This window comes from Ranitomeya imitator, chromosome 6 (genome assembly GCF_032444005.1).
Source record: "Ranitomeya imitator isolate aRanImi1 chromosome 6, aRanImi1.pri, whole genome shotgun sequence".
NCBI classification, from domain to species: Eukaryota; Metazoa; Chordata; class Amphibia; order Anura; family Dendrobatidae; genus Ranitomeya; species Ranitomeya imitator.
In genome coordinates, this window is record NC_091287.1 from 245,866,091 (window position 1) to 245,882,590 (window position 16,500).

At 43.1% G+C, this 16,500-nt stretch overlaps 1 protein-coding gene across 1 annotated transcript in view; it reads left to right on the forward strand.

Moving 5' to 3' along the window:
* Positions 1-1,467: 1,467 nt before the first annotated feature.
* Positions 1,468-16,500, forward strand: part of LOC138642420 (dynein axonemal heavy chain 5-like) — a 546,381-nt gene continuing 531,348 nt past the window's right edge. Inside the window, exons 1-2 of the mRNA XM_069730567.1 lie at positions 1,468-1,540; positions 10,297-10,454. Of these exons, the coding sequence (XP_069586668.1) occupies positions 10,307-10,454 (148 nt within the window). The 5' untranslated portion in view covers positions 1,468-1,540; positions 10,297-10,306. The remainder of the gene's footprint in view (positions 1,541-10,296; positions 10,455-16,500) is intronic.

Genomic DNA, 16,500 nt, shown 5'->3' on the forward strand with positions numbered 1-16,500 from the left:
TGGAATATGTTGCATGTGAGTGCCTTACCTGATATAGGGAATTCTGTTGCCTCTGAGCATGATATCACCCTCCCCGAAAGGAAGGTAACATCACTGCAACAACCGGTGACCTGGGGTGTTGCACTACCAACAGACAGAGCCCTGTCATGTGGAAGCTGGCCCAGCGGTGCAGATATTGAGGCAGGGATAACAGAGTAGTAGTAGTCAGATTACTGGTAGTGTAAGCAAGGGACGGATCTGGCTCAGGCAATACTGTCGTGGTCCTGGGTCCGGGTTAGTAGAACGGCTGGACCGGGTAGCAGTAGTAGAGGCAGTGCAGGTATCATTTCAGGTTCCGAGAAAGGAGTCACCAGTAGTCTGAGGAGACAAACAGTATTAGCCGTATGGAAGAAGGACTCAGGCAAGGCACAGCAGGGCTCAGCCCAAACAGAACACTAAACCGGAAATTAGCAACAGGAATCACTTGTCGCTGTGGCGCCCTCCCAACGGCAGACGGGCCAGAAATAACACACAGCATAACATGATTGGCTAATAGCATATTTTTAAAAATGGGCGCTGTCTCTTTAAGAGAACGGGAGCGCGCGTGCCCTCAGCACCATACCCGGGGAAGTGCTGACCATGCGCCAGGAAGCAGCAGGAAGGCTAGAGATTGCGGCAGGGCGCTGTGGAGCACAGAGAGAGCGGGAGCCTCAACGGGGACCCTGTGGAGTTAGAGTAAATAAGACAAAATAAAAAAGTAATTTCAAACACAGAGTTTGTTGCTCTCTGCTATATATTCTATAGACAACAATAATTTTAACAGACAAGGGAACACAAATTAAAATATCTGTGCTGCTTAAAAGTTATATAAAAATTCACAAATAAAAGACAAAAAATCTAATATGTGTATAAAATAAAAAGACTTGAATATGCAAACAAGAAAAAATCATCTGCATGTACAAGAAAACCTCCAAAATTTGCCTGCTCATGAACATAACAAAATAGGCCTGTGATGAAGTAGTTAAAAAGGAAAACGTGAACCTCAGCTAAATGAGTATAATGAATCTATGGTAAATGTGCTACATGTGGGTGTGTAAACGTATAGAATAGCTGCAGAGGGTAGAGGCGTGCGCGGCCTGGAGCCATGTACTGACATTGCTGGGCCCAGGTCAGGAGCCATGCCCAGCCCCAGTGTGTACAGTTAGCCTTGACATGGCAGCCAACGCTGCCTTGTGCGTGCATGGAGAATGACATACTGTCAGTCATCGGTAGCTAGAAATGTATCCAAGAATCAGCACAGGTTCACACTGAATAATAACCAGTAAACCAGGCTGGGACCCCAGAAGCCATTCATTGCTAATGCCTGCAAATAAAGCAGACTGCCAGTTGTAACCAATGAGGGAGATCAGATTACAGCGGTTGCTATGGCAGCAACTAACAATACTAACGAGAAAAGGAAACCAGGGGATACAAAGTAATGACAACATACAGCAAGTGTGAGAGTCGCAGTGGCCACATACAAGACCTCTGCGTCCCCCCACACAGGAGCCGTCAGAGAAAGGTATGTGTGATGGAAGGATCTTTGTATTAACATTTAATAATAATTCTATATAAAGATATGTGTGCTAATGCTACCGCACGATTACCTGTCCCCAAATCAAGGCCAGTAATAGTAACAAGTTATGTAATAATACGATTATTTTACACAGCTTTTGACTTTTGAGCCATGACCCCTTAATAATTGTGGTGGGCTGTGTAGATATACCATTCAGCCACCATGCTTTTTTTCTCCATGTTTGAAGTTTTCTGCCATATTTGCATAGATGAATATTTGCCTGATTCATCTCTGCACGCCAGTGTTGGGCATACTGGAGGCACACGCCGCTTAAAAAGAACCTGTTATGGGAACAAACACTATTAACCTGTTGATGAGGGATTAATCTGCAGGTTAATAGAGTCCTGAAGTCGTGCAGCCACTACACTGAAAGCCCGGCTACCGGGAGGATATGTACTATATGGTCTTCCAGCCATCGATGTGTGGCCGACACGGCACAGTAAGTGGCGGCTGTAAGCACACCATGGCACTGACCAGAGGCGTAGCTAGGGTTTTGGCTCAGGGGGGAAGAAGCTTCTGAGTGGGCCCCTAACCAGGTAACCTTGATTACAACTCGGTGACGCGCCCTAATAGTGGAGGAGAACCTCAGCAGATGACCGCGATGTTACTGAAGATAATCTCTATATAAAGACCAATATCTATATTACTGCCATATGGTCAGTGGTAGATACCAGTCCTGCAGAACATATAAGAGATCACAGCACAGTTACAGATAATGACTTACCACTGACGTCCTTTATGATGGAGTCGTCACTTTTCCCGTCTTTCCCATCTGGCCCAGACCGACATGACAACTTCTTCCACCCAGGATTCGGCTGCAGAGAATACAACAAAGACACGTTGCACTTCTCACATTCCAGCCATCACCATCTATTCCCAACCTGCACAAACTCCTTATCCTGCTGATACCCCAATACTGAGCCCCTGCTGCCGTATGTGTCCCTATTACTGCACCTAAATATCAAAGACATCGGCGCACAGCCATAACAGTCATATATGGGCAGGGGGTGCAAATAGCAGCAAAATAATATGAACAAGGAAAGAAAAAAGCCGCTGCTATAGAAATGCACACCACCCAATATGTAAGCAAAATACAAAAACACTTTATTGGCAAAAACAATAAAAACAGTTAAAAACACTACACCACCACAGACCACCTGGATACAGAGTACACATTTCTATATATAGGCAATAAATGCAGCCTGTCAGTATGCCCATAGAATATACAGAACGCATATAATAATACTATCCTGCCTAACGGCTCATGGGGAATCTAAGGGTAACCATATAAAACAGTAACTAACAACCCTAAAAAAATATATATATAATGAGGCTAAATAGCCATAAACCTCCCACATATAATGGAGGAAAAGGAAGATCCCATACATGAGTCAAAAGGACATAATACCTATGGTAGAGTATAGACAGACCTATAAACTAGTAAGCCGAGGTGTCCAGGGGGCCGGGTGGACCATAGCCCCACGCGTATTGCCTCCCAAACGAGGCTTCGTCAGGGGAAGTATACCACCAGCCAATGAGCAAGTGTTTATATATATATCCATAATCATGCTTAAAAGCTCTTACCGGTGTGTGTGTACTCATGAAAACGGGGCTGCAGCGCCAACCCCCGAACCGGAAACGGAAATGACGTGCCTGGAGGCTAAAGAACAGGCATATAGAACGCCTGCATCTATGCAGAAGGGTGCACATAAGGTGCGCATGCGCGGTAGTATTCAGGGGAGCGCAGTAATCACAGGAACTGCAGCCCCCCCGGAACGGAAATGACGCACCTGAAGGACTATAGAGCCAGGCATGTAGAACGCCTGCTTCTAAACCAAGAAGCGCGCGTGCGCAGCAGCACCCACAGGAGCGCAGCCACAATTACCACAGCGCCTGCAGGACTACAGATCCAGGCATATAGAACGCCTGCTTCTAAACAAAGAAGCGCGTATAAAGCGCGCGTGCGCAGCAGCACCCACAGAAGCGCATCCATAATTACAACAGTGCCTGCACAACCACCGGTGCCTAAGTGGAAAAACCATGAGCCCGTAGCCAAATGACCATAAGTGGCCATACTATAGGATGTGTATGCATGGACCGATCCAATAAAGATAAGAACCGCACATATCAACATGAGTGACGGTTTAAAGGCGCACATGCCAACATAAGTCCAAACAATATGGTACAAAAAACAGAAAAAAGACCATATAAATAGGCTAGCGCGCGTCCGCAGCTATTGCCAAAAACCTATGTATTTCACCCATATTGATGGGTCTCTCAATCATATAGGTCCCCCCCTGCGCATGCCCGGGAGAAACTCCCGAACCAGCGCAGATAGGCGGCCAAATGAAAAAAGGCCCATATGGACAAGAATACCCCCCAAGGTCCACACAGATGTACAATACATAGATACCAGGGGAGACAAAACAAGCAAGCCAGGGGGCATAAATATGCCCGCACCACACATCGATAGATACATATCCACATATACAGACTCATACCCCCAAAAGACCACATATACAAGAGAGGGAGGGAGGGAGAGAGAGAAAAGAGGAAGGAGGGGGGGGGGGGAAGAAAGATCACACAAACTCGTCAACCACCACAGTAGACCAATGGTGATAATAAACAACTAGTGTAGAAAAATAAATATTTATTGTATATGATATGTAATATAATATATGTCTTGAATAAGTATAAATACCGTAGATCTAATATATATCCCCAGATGGTGCAATCTCATATCCCATCAAGTAGGAATATAACAAAACGAAAATACCCATCCAAATAGATAATAATGAGACCAAGGTTAATGATAATATGGAACCATTAGGAGGAAGAATTGTCCCATCCATCACAAGGAGTCCCAATATAAAGACCGAAATAGGTCCATCATAAGCCCCAAAGGATAATACGTAATATGGGACCAGCCCATCCTTTATTGAGGCACCCTGGCTCAAACACAACCACAAAAGGGCCTACCTAAAGTACTATCCCACATATCAAAAGCATACCAATAAACCCCCCCCCCCACACACACATGTATACCCTCTGAACCTACCCCCATGAGCCAACTTTAGCACCTAATATTGCCCCCATTAGCCAGGCAAGCATATACCATAGTAGATAGTATAATGGCCAAAAAAGAAAAGACCAAAATCAGTATTGGACATAAAGCCAGTATGTAAAGTCTCATGATAGTCTTGAGTCCAAGATGAGAATGGGATCCCAATGAAGAACCGTCCATGGTGTCCACTTCATGTTCATCCTAGGTCCCATATATGCACCTGATACCCCAATACTGAGCAGCTGCTGCCGTATGTGACTCTATTACTGCCCCTGATACCCCAATACTGAGCTGCTGCTGCCGCATGTGTCCCTATTACTGCCCCTGATACCCCAATACTGAGCCGCTGCTGCCGTATGTGTCCCTATTACTGCCCCTGATACCCCAATACTGAGCCGCTGCTGCCGTATGTGTCCCTAATACTGCCCCTGATACCCCAATACTGAGCCGCTGCTGCCGTATGTGTCCCTATTACTGCCCCTGATACCCCAATACTGAGCCGCTGCTGCCGTATGTGTCCCTATTACTGCACCTGATACCCCAATACTGAGCCGCTGCTGCCGTATATGTCCCTATTACTACACCTGATACCCCAATACTGAGCCGCTGCTACCGTATGTGTCCCTATTACTGCACCTGCTGTGTGGTTCTCTATACCCTCTAAATTCTAAGACACCCCTCTATAATATAGCAATGCCGGGTGCAAGTGCCCTAGAAAACAGTGCCCATATTTTACCCCCTAGAGAGTAATATTGTCCTGTGTGCCCCTTTGATAGTCACAATAACCTGAGTTCCTCTATAACAATAAGTGCCCACTTTACATTTAATAATGTCCTGAGTGTCCCCTGTACAGCTCCCCTATACACAGTATGATGCTTTCTTATACACAGTATACTGACCCCTTAGTAGCCTCGAAACTGATGGCTCCAACACTGTAATCCCCACACTGCATGATGCCCCTCTAGATAACCTCCATATAGTATAATGCACCAGATCGTTCTCAATATAGTATAATGTACCAGATAGTCCTCAATATAGTATGATGCCCTCCGCATAGGCCTACTCTACATTGTATAATGCACCCCCCATAGGCAGACTCTATAGCACAAGGCAGCACCCATAGGCAGACCCTGTAGTATAAGGTAGCACCCACTGGCAGACCCTGTAGTATAAGGTAGCACCCGCAGGCAGACCCTGTAGTATAAGACAGCACCCCTATAGGCAGACCCTGTACTATAAGGCAGCACCTCCATAGGCAGACCCTGTAGTATAAGGCAGCACCCCATAGGCAGACCCTGAAGTATAAGGCAGACACCCCATAGGCAGACCCTGTAGTATAATGCAGACCCCCAAAGGCAGACCCTGCAGCATAAGGCAGACCCCCCATAGGCAGACCCTGTAGCATTAGGAAGACCCTCCCATAGGCAGACCCTGTAGTATTAGGCAGACCCTCCCATAGGCAGACCTTGTAATAAGGCAGACCCCCATAGGCAGACCCTGTAACATTAGGCAGACCCTGTAGTATTAGGCAGACCCCCATAGGCAGACCTTGTAATAAGGCAGACCCCCCATAGGCAGACCCTGTAGCATTAGGCAGACCCCCATAGGCAAACCCTGCAGTATAAGGCAGCCCCCCATAGGCAGACAGTGTAGTATTAGGCAGACCCCCCCATAGGCAGACCCTGTAGTATTAGGCAGACCCTGTAATTTTAGGCAGACCTCCCATAGGCAGATTCTGTACTATAAGGCAGCACCCCTTAAAAAAATAAATAATTACTCACCTCTCTTCTTCCTGGTTCCTGCGCTACTCTGAGCTCCCGCTCGTCTTGGCGCCGGGCAGTGATTCATCGCACCCCCTGTTAGGCCGGTTTCACACGTCAGTGGCTCCGGTACGTGAGGTGACAGTTTCCTCACGTACCAGAGCCACTGACACACGTAGACACATTGAAATCAATGCATCTGTGCAGATGTCATTGATTTTTTGCGGACCGTGTCTCCGTGTGCCAAACATGGAGACATGTCAGTGTTTGTGGGAGCGCACGGATTACACGGACCCATTAACCCCTATCTGACCTCGGACGGGATAGTACGTCTGAGGTCAGATCCCCTGCTTTGATGCAGGGCTCCGAGGTGAGCCCGCATCAAAGCCGGGACATGTCAGCTGTTTTGAACAGCTGACATGTGCCCGCAATAGGTGCGGGCAGAATCGCGATCTGCCCGCACCTATTAACTAGTTAAATGCCGCTGTCAATCGCAGACAGCGGCATTTAACTACCGCATCCGGCCGGGCGGCCGGAAATGACGTCATCGCCGACCCCCGTCACATGATCGGGGGTCGGCGATGCGTCTCCATTGTAACCATAGAGGTCCTTGAGACCTCTATGGTTACTGATGACCGGTGGCTGTGAGCGCCACCCTGTGGTCGGCGCTCACAGCACACCTGCATTTCTGCTACATTGCAGCGATCAGCAGATCGCTGCTATGTAGCAGAGCCGATCGCGTTGTGCCTGCTTCTAGCCTCCCATGGAGGCTATTGAAGCATGACAAAAGTAAAAAAAAAAAGTTAAAAAATATGTGAAAAAAATAAAAAAAATATAAAAGTTTAAATCACCCCCCTTTCGCCCCAATCAAAATAAATCAATAAAAAAAATCAAATCTACACATATTTGGTATCGCCGCGCTCAGAATCGCCCGATATATCAATTAAAAAAAAGCATTAACCTGATCGCTAAACGGCGTAGCGAGAAAAAAATTTGAAACGCCAGAATTACGTTTTTTAGGTCGCCGCGACATTGCATTAAAATGCAATAACGGGCGATCAAAAGAACGTATCTGCACTAAAATGCTATAATTAAAAACGTCATCTCGGCACGCAAAAAATAAGCCCTCAACCGACTCCAGATCACGAAAAATGGAGACGCTACGAGTATCGGAAAATGGCGCAATTTTTTTTTTTTTTTTTTTAGCAAAGTTTGGAATTTTTTTTTCACCACTTAGATAAAAAATAACCTAGTCATGTTAGGTGTCTATGAACTAGTACTGACCTGGAGAATCATAATGTCAAGTCAGTTTTAGCATTTAGTGAACCTAGCAAAAAAGCCAAACAAAAAACAAGTGTGGGATTGCACTTTTTTTGCAATTTCACCGCACTTGGAATTTTTTTCCCATTTTCTAGTACACGACATGCTAAAACCAATGATGTCGTTCAAAAGTACAACTCGTCCCGCAAAAAATAAGCCCTCACATGGCCAAATTCACGGAAAAATAAAAAAGTTATGGCTCTGGGAAGGAGGGGAGTGAAAAACGAACACGGAAAAATGAAAAATCCCAAGGTCATGAAGGGGTTAAAGTCAATGGGTCCGTGTAAAACACGTACCGCACACGGATGTTGTCCGTGTGCAGTCCGTGTGCCGTGCAGGAGACAGCGCTACAGTAAGCGCTGTCCCCCCTACTGGTGCTGAAGACGCCATTGATATCTTCTCTGCAGCAGCGTTTGCTGTAGAGAAGATATGAATATTCTTTTTTTTTTTTTTTGTTTCTCGTGTTTAAAATAAAGCTCCATGTCCCCACTCCCCTCCCACCCCCTGTGCGCCCGCCCGCTGTTCTTAAAATACTCACCGGGCTCCCTCGCTGGCTGGCGCTGCTTCCTGTCCTGGCCGCACCTTCTACTGTATGAGTGGTCACGTGGGGCTGCCAATTACAGTCATGAATATGCGGCTCCACCTCCCATAGGGGTGGAGCCGCATATTCATTACTGTAAATGAATTTTCCTGATTTTACTGCGTTTTTTTTTCCCGGAGCTTTCCCAATGCAACACATCTAGATAAGTTCCCAGAGGGGTCTAGTTTCAAAAATAGTGTTGCATTAGGGAGGTTTCCACTGTTTAGGTACATCAGGGGCTCTCAAAATGTGACATGGCATTCGCTAATTATTCCAGCAAATTTTACATTTAAAAACTGAAATGGTGCTTCTTCCCTTCCAAGCTCTGCCGTGTGCCCAAACAGTAGATTTCCCCCACATATGGGGTATCGGCATGCTCAGGACAAATTGCACAACAAATTGTATGGTCAATTTTCTCCTGTTACGAAAAAAAGTAAAAAAATTAGGTCTAAAAGGAAATTTTTTTTGTGAAAGAAAAGTAAATGTTAATTTTTTTCCTTCCACATTCCAAAAATCCCTGTGAAGCACCTGAAGAGTTAATAAACTGAATGTGGTTTTGAACACCTTGAGGGGTGCAGTTCTTCGAATGGTGTCACTTTTGGGTATTTTCTGTCATATAAGCCCCTCAAAATGACTTCAAATGTGATGTGTTCCTTAAAAAAAAATGGTTTTGCAAATTTTGTTGTAAAAATTAGAAATTGCTGTTCAACTTTCAACCCTTATGACTTCCTAACAAAAATAAATTATGTTTCAAAAATTGTGCTGATGTAAAGTAGACATGTGGGAAATGTTATTTATGAACTATTTTGTACAATATGACTCTCTGAAGTCTCTGAATTAAAAGTTTGAACATTTCGAAATGTTAACATTTTTTGCCAAATTTCCATTTTTTTCACAAATAAAAGCACAGCAAAGAAATGTTACCACTATCATGAAGTACAATATGTCATGAGAAAACTTTTTCAGAATCAGTGGGATATGTTCAAGTGTTCCAGAGTTATGGTCTTATAAAGTGACAGTTTTCAGAATTGTAAAAATTGGCCTGCTCAGGAAGGTGACAACAGGCTTAGAGGTGAAGGGGTTAAAGGAAACCTCTCAAATCCACAATTGTTATTTACATGCAAATTTGTTGTGATTTGCAGGTAAATAGTGTTGAAATCATGTTAGGCTGTTTGGAGCAGCAGCTATCGAGAGAGAATTAACTTTACCTCCCTGTTAATACAGGAAGCAGTTCCAGTCACTAAACAGTGAGTGCAATGTAATCACTCAACGGCACAATGATTGATAGGCCGCGCTGCACACACACACGCTGCAGAGCAAGCTGTCAATCAAAGTGGCTGGGTGTGATTATAGCCATTCTGAGTAGCGGAAGCGAACGGCCACAGGGAAGATATAACTTACTTTTCTCCCTGTAGTCACTGGTCCCAAAAAGCACCCTAGGCTGATTTTACTGATATTCAGCTGCAGATTAACCCCCCATCTGCAGGTAAATAGCGTTTCTGGAGACAACATGTTCTCTTTAAATTCTATGTTAATGTACATGTGTTTTATGGTAAAAATATGTTACATCCCACGGGTTTTAAAATTAGGTCCTAATTAGTGATGAGCGAGTGTACTCGTTGCTCGGGTTTTCCTGAGAACGCTCGGGTGGTCTCCGAGTATTTATGACTGCTCGGAGATTAAGTTTTCATCGCCTCAGCAGCATGATTTACAGCTATTAGCCAGCTTGATTATATGTGGGGATTCACTAGCAACCAGGCAACCCCCACATGTACTCAGCCTGACTAATAGCTGTAAATCATTCAGCTGCCGTGATGAAAACTAAATCTCCGAACAAATACTCGGAGGTCACCCGAGCAACGAGTACACTCGCTCACCACTAGTCCTAATGTTTATTTTCAACAATATTCTTTTGATTTGGGGGGATTTTTTAACAATTTCTAGGAAGGAGACCTAATGTTTATTTTCTAACCCAAAGGGTATACAGTATGGATGAAAGCATCAGAACTGATGTGGATGAAGACGATCCCATTCCTCCTATTATAGAAGAGGAAACTGAAGTGGACCTTCCCAGCAGTGCATCGAAAGGAGACATAGACCAACCTTTAAATCCTCCATTGATATCAGTTAACAAAGGTGAAATCCTTTATTTTCCACCTGTGGGATAGGAGAGATGAGCCGTAGGGGTATATGTGGATTATAATTGTTATAACTGAAAAAGCACATTAATACGGGTAGTGTACAAACCAGGGAGACAAATACCTGAACCTGATGAATCCCTGTTCAGACTAGGAAAAGCCTTCCTCTGACCATGGTCTGTCTCTGCCTGATCGCCTTAGGCAATTTTGTTAGAGGGACCGAGTGAACCACTTTGATAAAACGGTCCTTCAGCACCCATACCACAGTGTTACATCCAGAATTAGACAACTCTGTGACAAAATCCATAGACAAGTGGGTCCAAGGTGAACTCGGAAACTCATTAGGCAAAAGAACCCCATTGGGCCTTGGCAAGAGGTTTTAGGAGCTTGGTACCTTAAGATAATGCAGTGGCATCCTCACTCCATGGGAGCTTACCCTGAATGTCCTTAGCAGTTCCTAGTATCACTAGACTAGGAATTCCCAAAAGAATAAAGGAATCACATACGAAACAGCTGCAACCAACATAAACTACAGCAAAGTGAATGAATTCAACAAAGACAATCACCAGCAGGTAACACCAGCAAGAGAAGGTATATAAAGCTGCACCCGAAAGGTAATAGAGCAGACAAACAGAGTACGGTAAATGAAAAACACCTGTTACCCAAAACAGACAGGAAAAAAGATGACAGAACTAAAATACCCAAAGAAAAGGTATACAGTATCTGCTGTAGCTCAGTGGAAAGAGACACAAGACACATAATCAAGTGTTCGAATCCAGAAACATGACAATAATTTCTTACTCATACGTTGATAAAATTAATTAAAATGAAAATAAAACAACAAAAACAAATATATCAAAGGGTGCTCTCTGCTTATGCTCCTCTTTTTAGCCCCTTAATGACCACTGATACACATAAAAATGGTGGCTACGGGGAGTAGCTGAGACCCTGGAGAACATGATCAGAGCCAATCTTTCTGGTACCTGATCACGTGATAACTGTTATTCAATGAATATTCGTGATCACGCACAAAAAAAGATTTTCCGCTATTAAAATAATTTTTCTCTCCTCTGATATGATATACCATGTCAGATGAGAGAGAAATTATATCCCCAAGCTTACCTCAGTACTTCCGTCGTTCCCCGGGCCCTCCTGCTCCAATCCTTGAACCTCCGCCCCTTCTTCATAAGGAAAAATGGTGGGTGCACGCTCATTGTGCCTGCTGACATCTGCCGGCCAGCAGGGAATTTTCCTATTGGTTCCTGACTTTTGATCACTGTAATAAGGTCTATCACAGTGGTCAAAAGCCCAGTTAGTAAATCATCCCCCTCTGTGTCATCCCCTTAGTCAGATTTAATTATTTTTATTTTAGATTTTTTTTATTCATTGCCATTAGACTTAGGCTGCCGTCACACTAGCAGTATTTGGTCAGTATTTTACATCAGTATTTGTAAGCCAAAACCAGGAGTGGGTGATAAATGCAGAAGTGGTTCATATGTTTCTATTATACTTTTCCTCTAATTGTTCCACTCCTGGTTTGGGCTTACAAATACTGATGTAAAATACTGATCAAATACTGCTAGTGTGACGGCAGCCTTAGGGTTAGGATTGGGCCCAGGGTTGGGCTTTTAGGGTTGGGGATGGGCTTAGGGATGGGTTTAGTTTTTTTTTTTAAAGTAAAAAACCCCACAGATGACAATATGATGACTAGTGTTGAGCGCAAGTGCTCGCTACTCGAGTTTGCATTGGGTACTCGGGTATGCAACGATTATTGCGAGTGCTCGAGTGATATGCTCGAGTCACTGCTCCGCATGTTTTGCTGCTTTTGGACAACCCAAAAAACTGTGGGGAGTGCTTGCTATGGTGTTAAAAAATTAGAAATTGCTACCCCCTCTAACATCCTAACAAAATGAAATTATGTTTGAAAAATAATGCAGAAGTAAAGTAGACATATGGGAAATGTTACTTATGAATTATTTTGTACAGCATGACTAACTGGTTTAAGGATATAAAGATTGAAAGTTTGAAAATTGCGATTCCCCCCCCCCTGAAAATTTTCTCCAGAGTTGTGATATTTTCATAAATAAACGCAAATCATATTGAACACATTTTGTTACTATCATGAAGTACAATATGTCAGAATCGTTCCAGAGCTATAACCTCATAAAGTGACCGTGGTCAAAATTGTAAAAATTGGCCTGGTCATGAAGGTAAAAATTAGCTTGGTCACTAAGGGGCTGGAGCTCAATATTTCATTTTCTTTGCCAACCTACACAACCCTGGTTCCACAGGATTTAGGTCATTGGCTGGATAGATTATGCTCTACTTGATGTACAATAGATATAAAAAATGAGCTTACAGATGGCATCACACTGTCACACACATCGAGTCTCAGCTTTCTAGTGATGGCTCATATTTACAGACCAAGCTGTAAATTATACTGAAGGTGGTCACTGTATTTGTCAGCTTTGCATTTGTGGCTGACTAAGGCACTGACTGTACCGGTCACCTCAAATGGCTTTTCTTCTCTAATAGTGGCAATATCTCAGTTTCACAATATGTATTCTTTATAGGATCTCTCTCATGACAGTGATTTAACATATTAACCCCTATAAAGCATTTATCTGTCATTAGTCGGATACCCTTCATTATATAATACACAGCCAGGTTCCAATTACAACTGCTGCAATTGGAGATCCCTCTGATAAATCCCAGTGACCTCCCTTTAATGCCATCATGGGGTTCAGATGTTTTACCATGGCCCAAGGTCTTGGTATCTGGTATGCATTTGGAATCTGTTTATAAGCCCATGCCAGAGGTTGCCGGTCAGAATATTGCTGGTTTAGAACCTAGGTGGGCAAAGGAGTAAAACAATATTCAATGGCCCTGATTCAACAAAACCATCATTTTTTTTCCGCTGGTCTTGATGAGGGACTTGTTGGAGTCAGACACTCCTGATTCATTAGGAGATGCGTGGCACCTCCATGCATCACATCAGAGATGTGCCTAGAGAAAGATTTCCCATGTATGGAATTCCAAAGCTTGTCATGAATTAGACAAAATGTGGTTCAAGCCCCTGCCATGCCCCTTTCTCACCCAAGCCCCAACCATTTTGGGCTGAGCTGGAAGAAACTGGGGTGAAAATGCCAAAAGTTGCTACAATTTTGCCCAACTGTTAGTTTTCACAGCAATTTACCTCATAATTCTGGTGAAATTGCTTTGATGAATCTACTAACACATTAGTCTTCATTACCCAAATAACTTCTCTTTTTAGAAGTAAGTCATGGCGATTGCCTCCTGACTTAGGTATCCAAATTCGAGTCACCAAAACACAGTATCTTACGATCACCTTAATGCTTCTCACATGTGCTCTAAGTCATGAAGAAACGTATCCAAAGAATATAGAGGTGAAATGTTCTCTGCATTTAACAAAAATGCAAAGTAATTGGCCCAAGACCACATAGAATTCAAATTTAGACCTACATGAGATGAATGGACCAACATTATGCATTCTTTATCCAATCTGGAGGAACCGCCAATTGAGTAGAAAACTGCACAAAAATTGCGCTGGTCAAATTTCAAATCCCCTCTTGGGGTTAATATCTCAAGCTAGCTGTGGGTCTGAGAATCTCCTGACCAAAATGTCATTAAGATTTTCACTCGGTCTGAAGGTAATTAAAGGTTATTATGACCTCCAATGTTTGAGCTCTCTCAAGCATGTGCCAGGTTTTACTAATCCTTGTTCTTATAGGAGACGCTGACAAATTGCATTGCATTGTAATGAAAATGTAAAATCTTCTCTCCCTAGTCTTGCTTCTCTTTTGGCCCAGCAAATCAAAATGATTAAAGGGAACCTATCAGAAATGTAATCTCCCTAAATTATTAATATGACTGTGTAGCCCTTTAAATGGAAAGCCGGTCATTCATTTTGTGATCAGAGTCATGCTCCAGCCGTGAGAAATCGCGTTTTGAAGTTGAGACTGGAAATGCATTGGGACAAGACATCGCACTTCTAGTTTCTCAACCTCACGCTATATTTCCTATCTAATAGCACCGTCCCGTGGCTGATTGACAGGTCAGTGACTGTGTGCCACAAACATAACCTGTCACTCACTCAGGGGAGGGTAGGAGATACAGGGTGGAGCTGAGAAGCTAGAAGTGCATCATCCCACCCCAGTGCACTTTCAGTCACCACTTCAAACTGCTACACACCCAACAGGGCTGCACATTGTTACCATGTAAGGCTGCCGTCACACTAGCAGTATTTGGTCAGTATTTTATATCAGTATTTATAAGCCAAAACCAGGAGTGGGTGATAAATGCAGAAGTTGTGCATATGTTTCTATTATACTTTTCCTCTAATTGTTCCACTCCTGGTTTTGGCTTACAAATACTGATGTAAAATACTGACCAAATACTGCTAGACTGACTTGAGAATAATTCCTACGTAAGAGCAGACCTGGTACTGCGATAAAAAATAAATAAATAATAATATATTAAAAAAAATATATATATAGACCACCCTGCGAACAACACATGGTCCTAAGAGAGGTATGTATATCAAAACAGATGATGCAATGCCCAAAGTGGTCCGGATAAGTCCAAACACAACCTTAAGTTAGAATCCAGGGGAATATGGCCGTCAGAGTAAAAATGAGATGTAACTTCTCTCCAAAGTAAGTGAGTATAATTCCATCACGGCACATCAGATACCAATGCCTGCTTGTCCAGAATGACCGGAAGGTAGCTTGATGATGATTTAATGAACGTTGATGTCCAATGGTAAACAAATAGCAAGGGTCAAAAACCTGAGAAAAGAAAACTAAATATAAAAAAGAAATAGCAAAAAAATTTTGTGTTTGAAAAATCAATGAAAAAATTAATTAATTAACAAATAATTAACCATAGAACCCAGAGAACGAGAACTCCTCATTCAGACCCCCAGGTGACATACTCTTTAGATTGAAGATCCAACGGGACTCCCGGAGAAGAAGTTCCTTGGTTGGATTCCCACCCCGAAAGCTGCCAACAACCTGATCCACCACCATTATGCGCATTTTTTGATGCCTACTCCCATGATGTTCAAGGAAATGAGATGCAACTGAGGAGATGGGCTTACCCTTTTCCTTGTCAATCGTGGCCTTGCCGATATTTGAGATATGTTGCTGTATTCTGCGTTTTGACTTCTTGACTATATATAACGGTAATTTATTTAGTGCAATTCCCGCTCATTCTGGGCTGAACAGTCAAGTGGGCGGTCCTAATAAGTGATTGACAGCTTTCCCTATTTATGTGTGCATAGAGAAAATACAAATGGCGGATTAAGGCGACTACTAATCTACGGTAGAAACCTATTAGCTGGAATCACAAGGAACATTTCATAATGACACGTTTCTTGCAAACCGATCTGTTAGATTGCAGAATTAGCAAGGAACGTAATTTCCTATTGTTACATGGAAAGGTTTGTATACAAGCTAATCGGTAATTTCTTCCGTGACTTAAATCTTGAATATTAAAGTGCGTAAATTGTAGTTTTAATCCAGTTGTTCATTATTGAACTAAATAAACCTCCTTGTTACTATGACAACTAAAAACATGCGAAAATCTCAGCAACACGGATTAAGTTAAGAGAAAACAAGTAATCCCTGTGATAATCAGATGAGTATTGCTATGTACAGGTGGGGGTATATAATTATCTAACAAGTGATTATTACAAGAGATTTTACCTATAGACACAAAGACCCCCTCCTCAGGCCACGTTCACACTATCCGTATGTGGTCAGTATTTTACCTCAGTATGTGTAAGCCAAAACCAGGAGTGGGTGATAAATACAGAGTGGTGACGTGCTTCTATTATACGTCTCCTTTATTGTTCCTCTCCATATTTTTCTTTACAAATACTGAGGTAAAATACTGACCGAATACTGAACGTGTGACCGTGGCCTAAACCTCGTTGCCTTATTTGTGCGACGCCGTTGTCTCAGGTGCAGCAAATCTAAAGCAGACACCTTTTAGGCTGCCGTCACACTATCAGTATTTGGTCA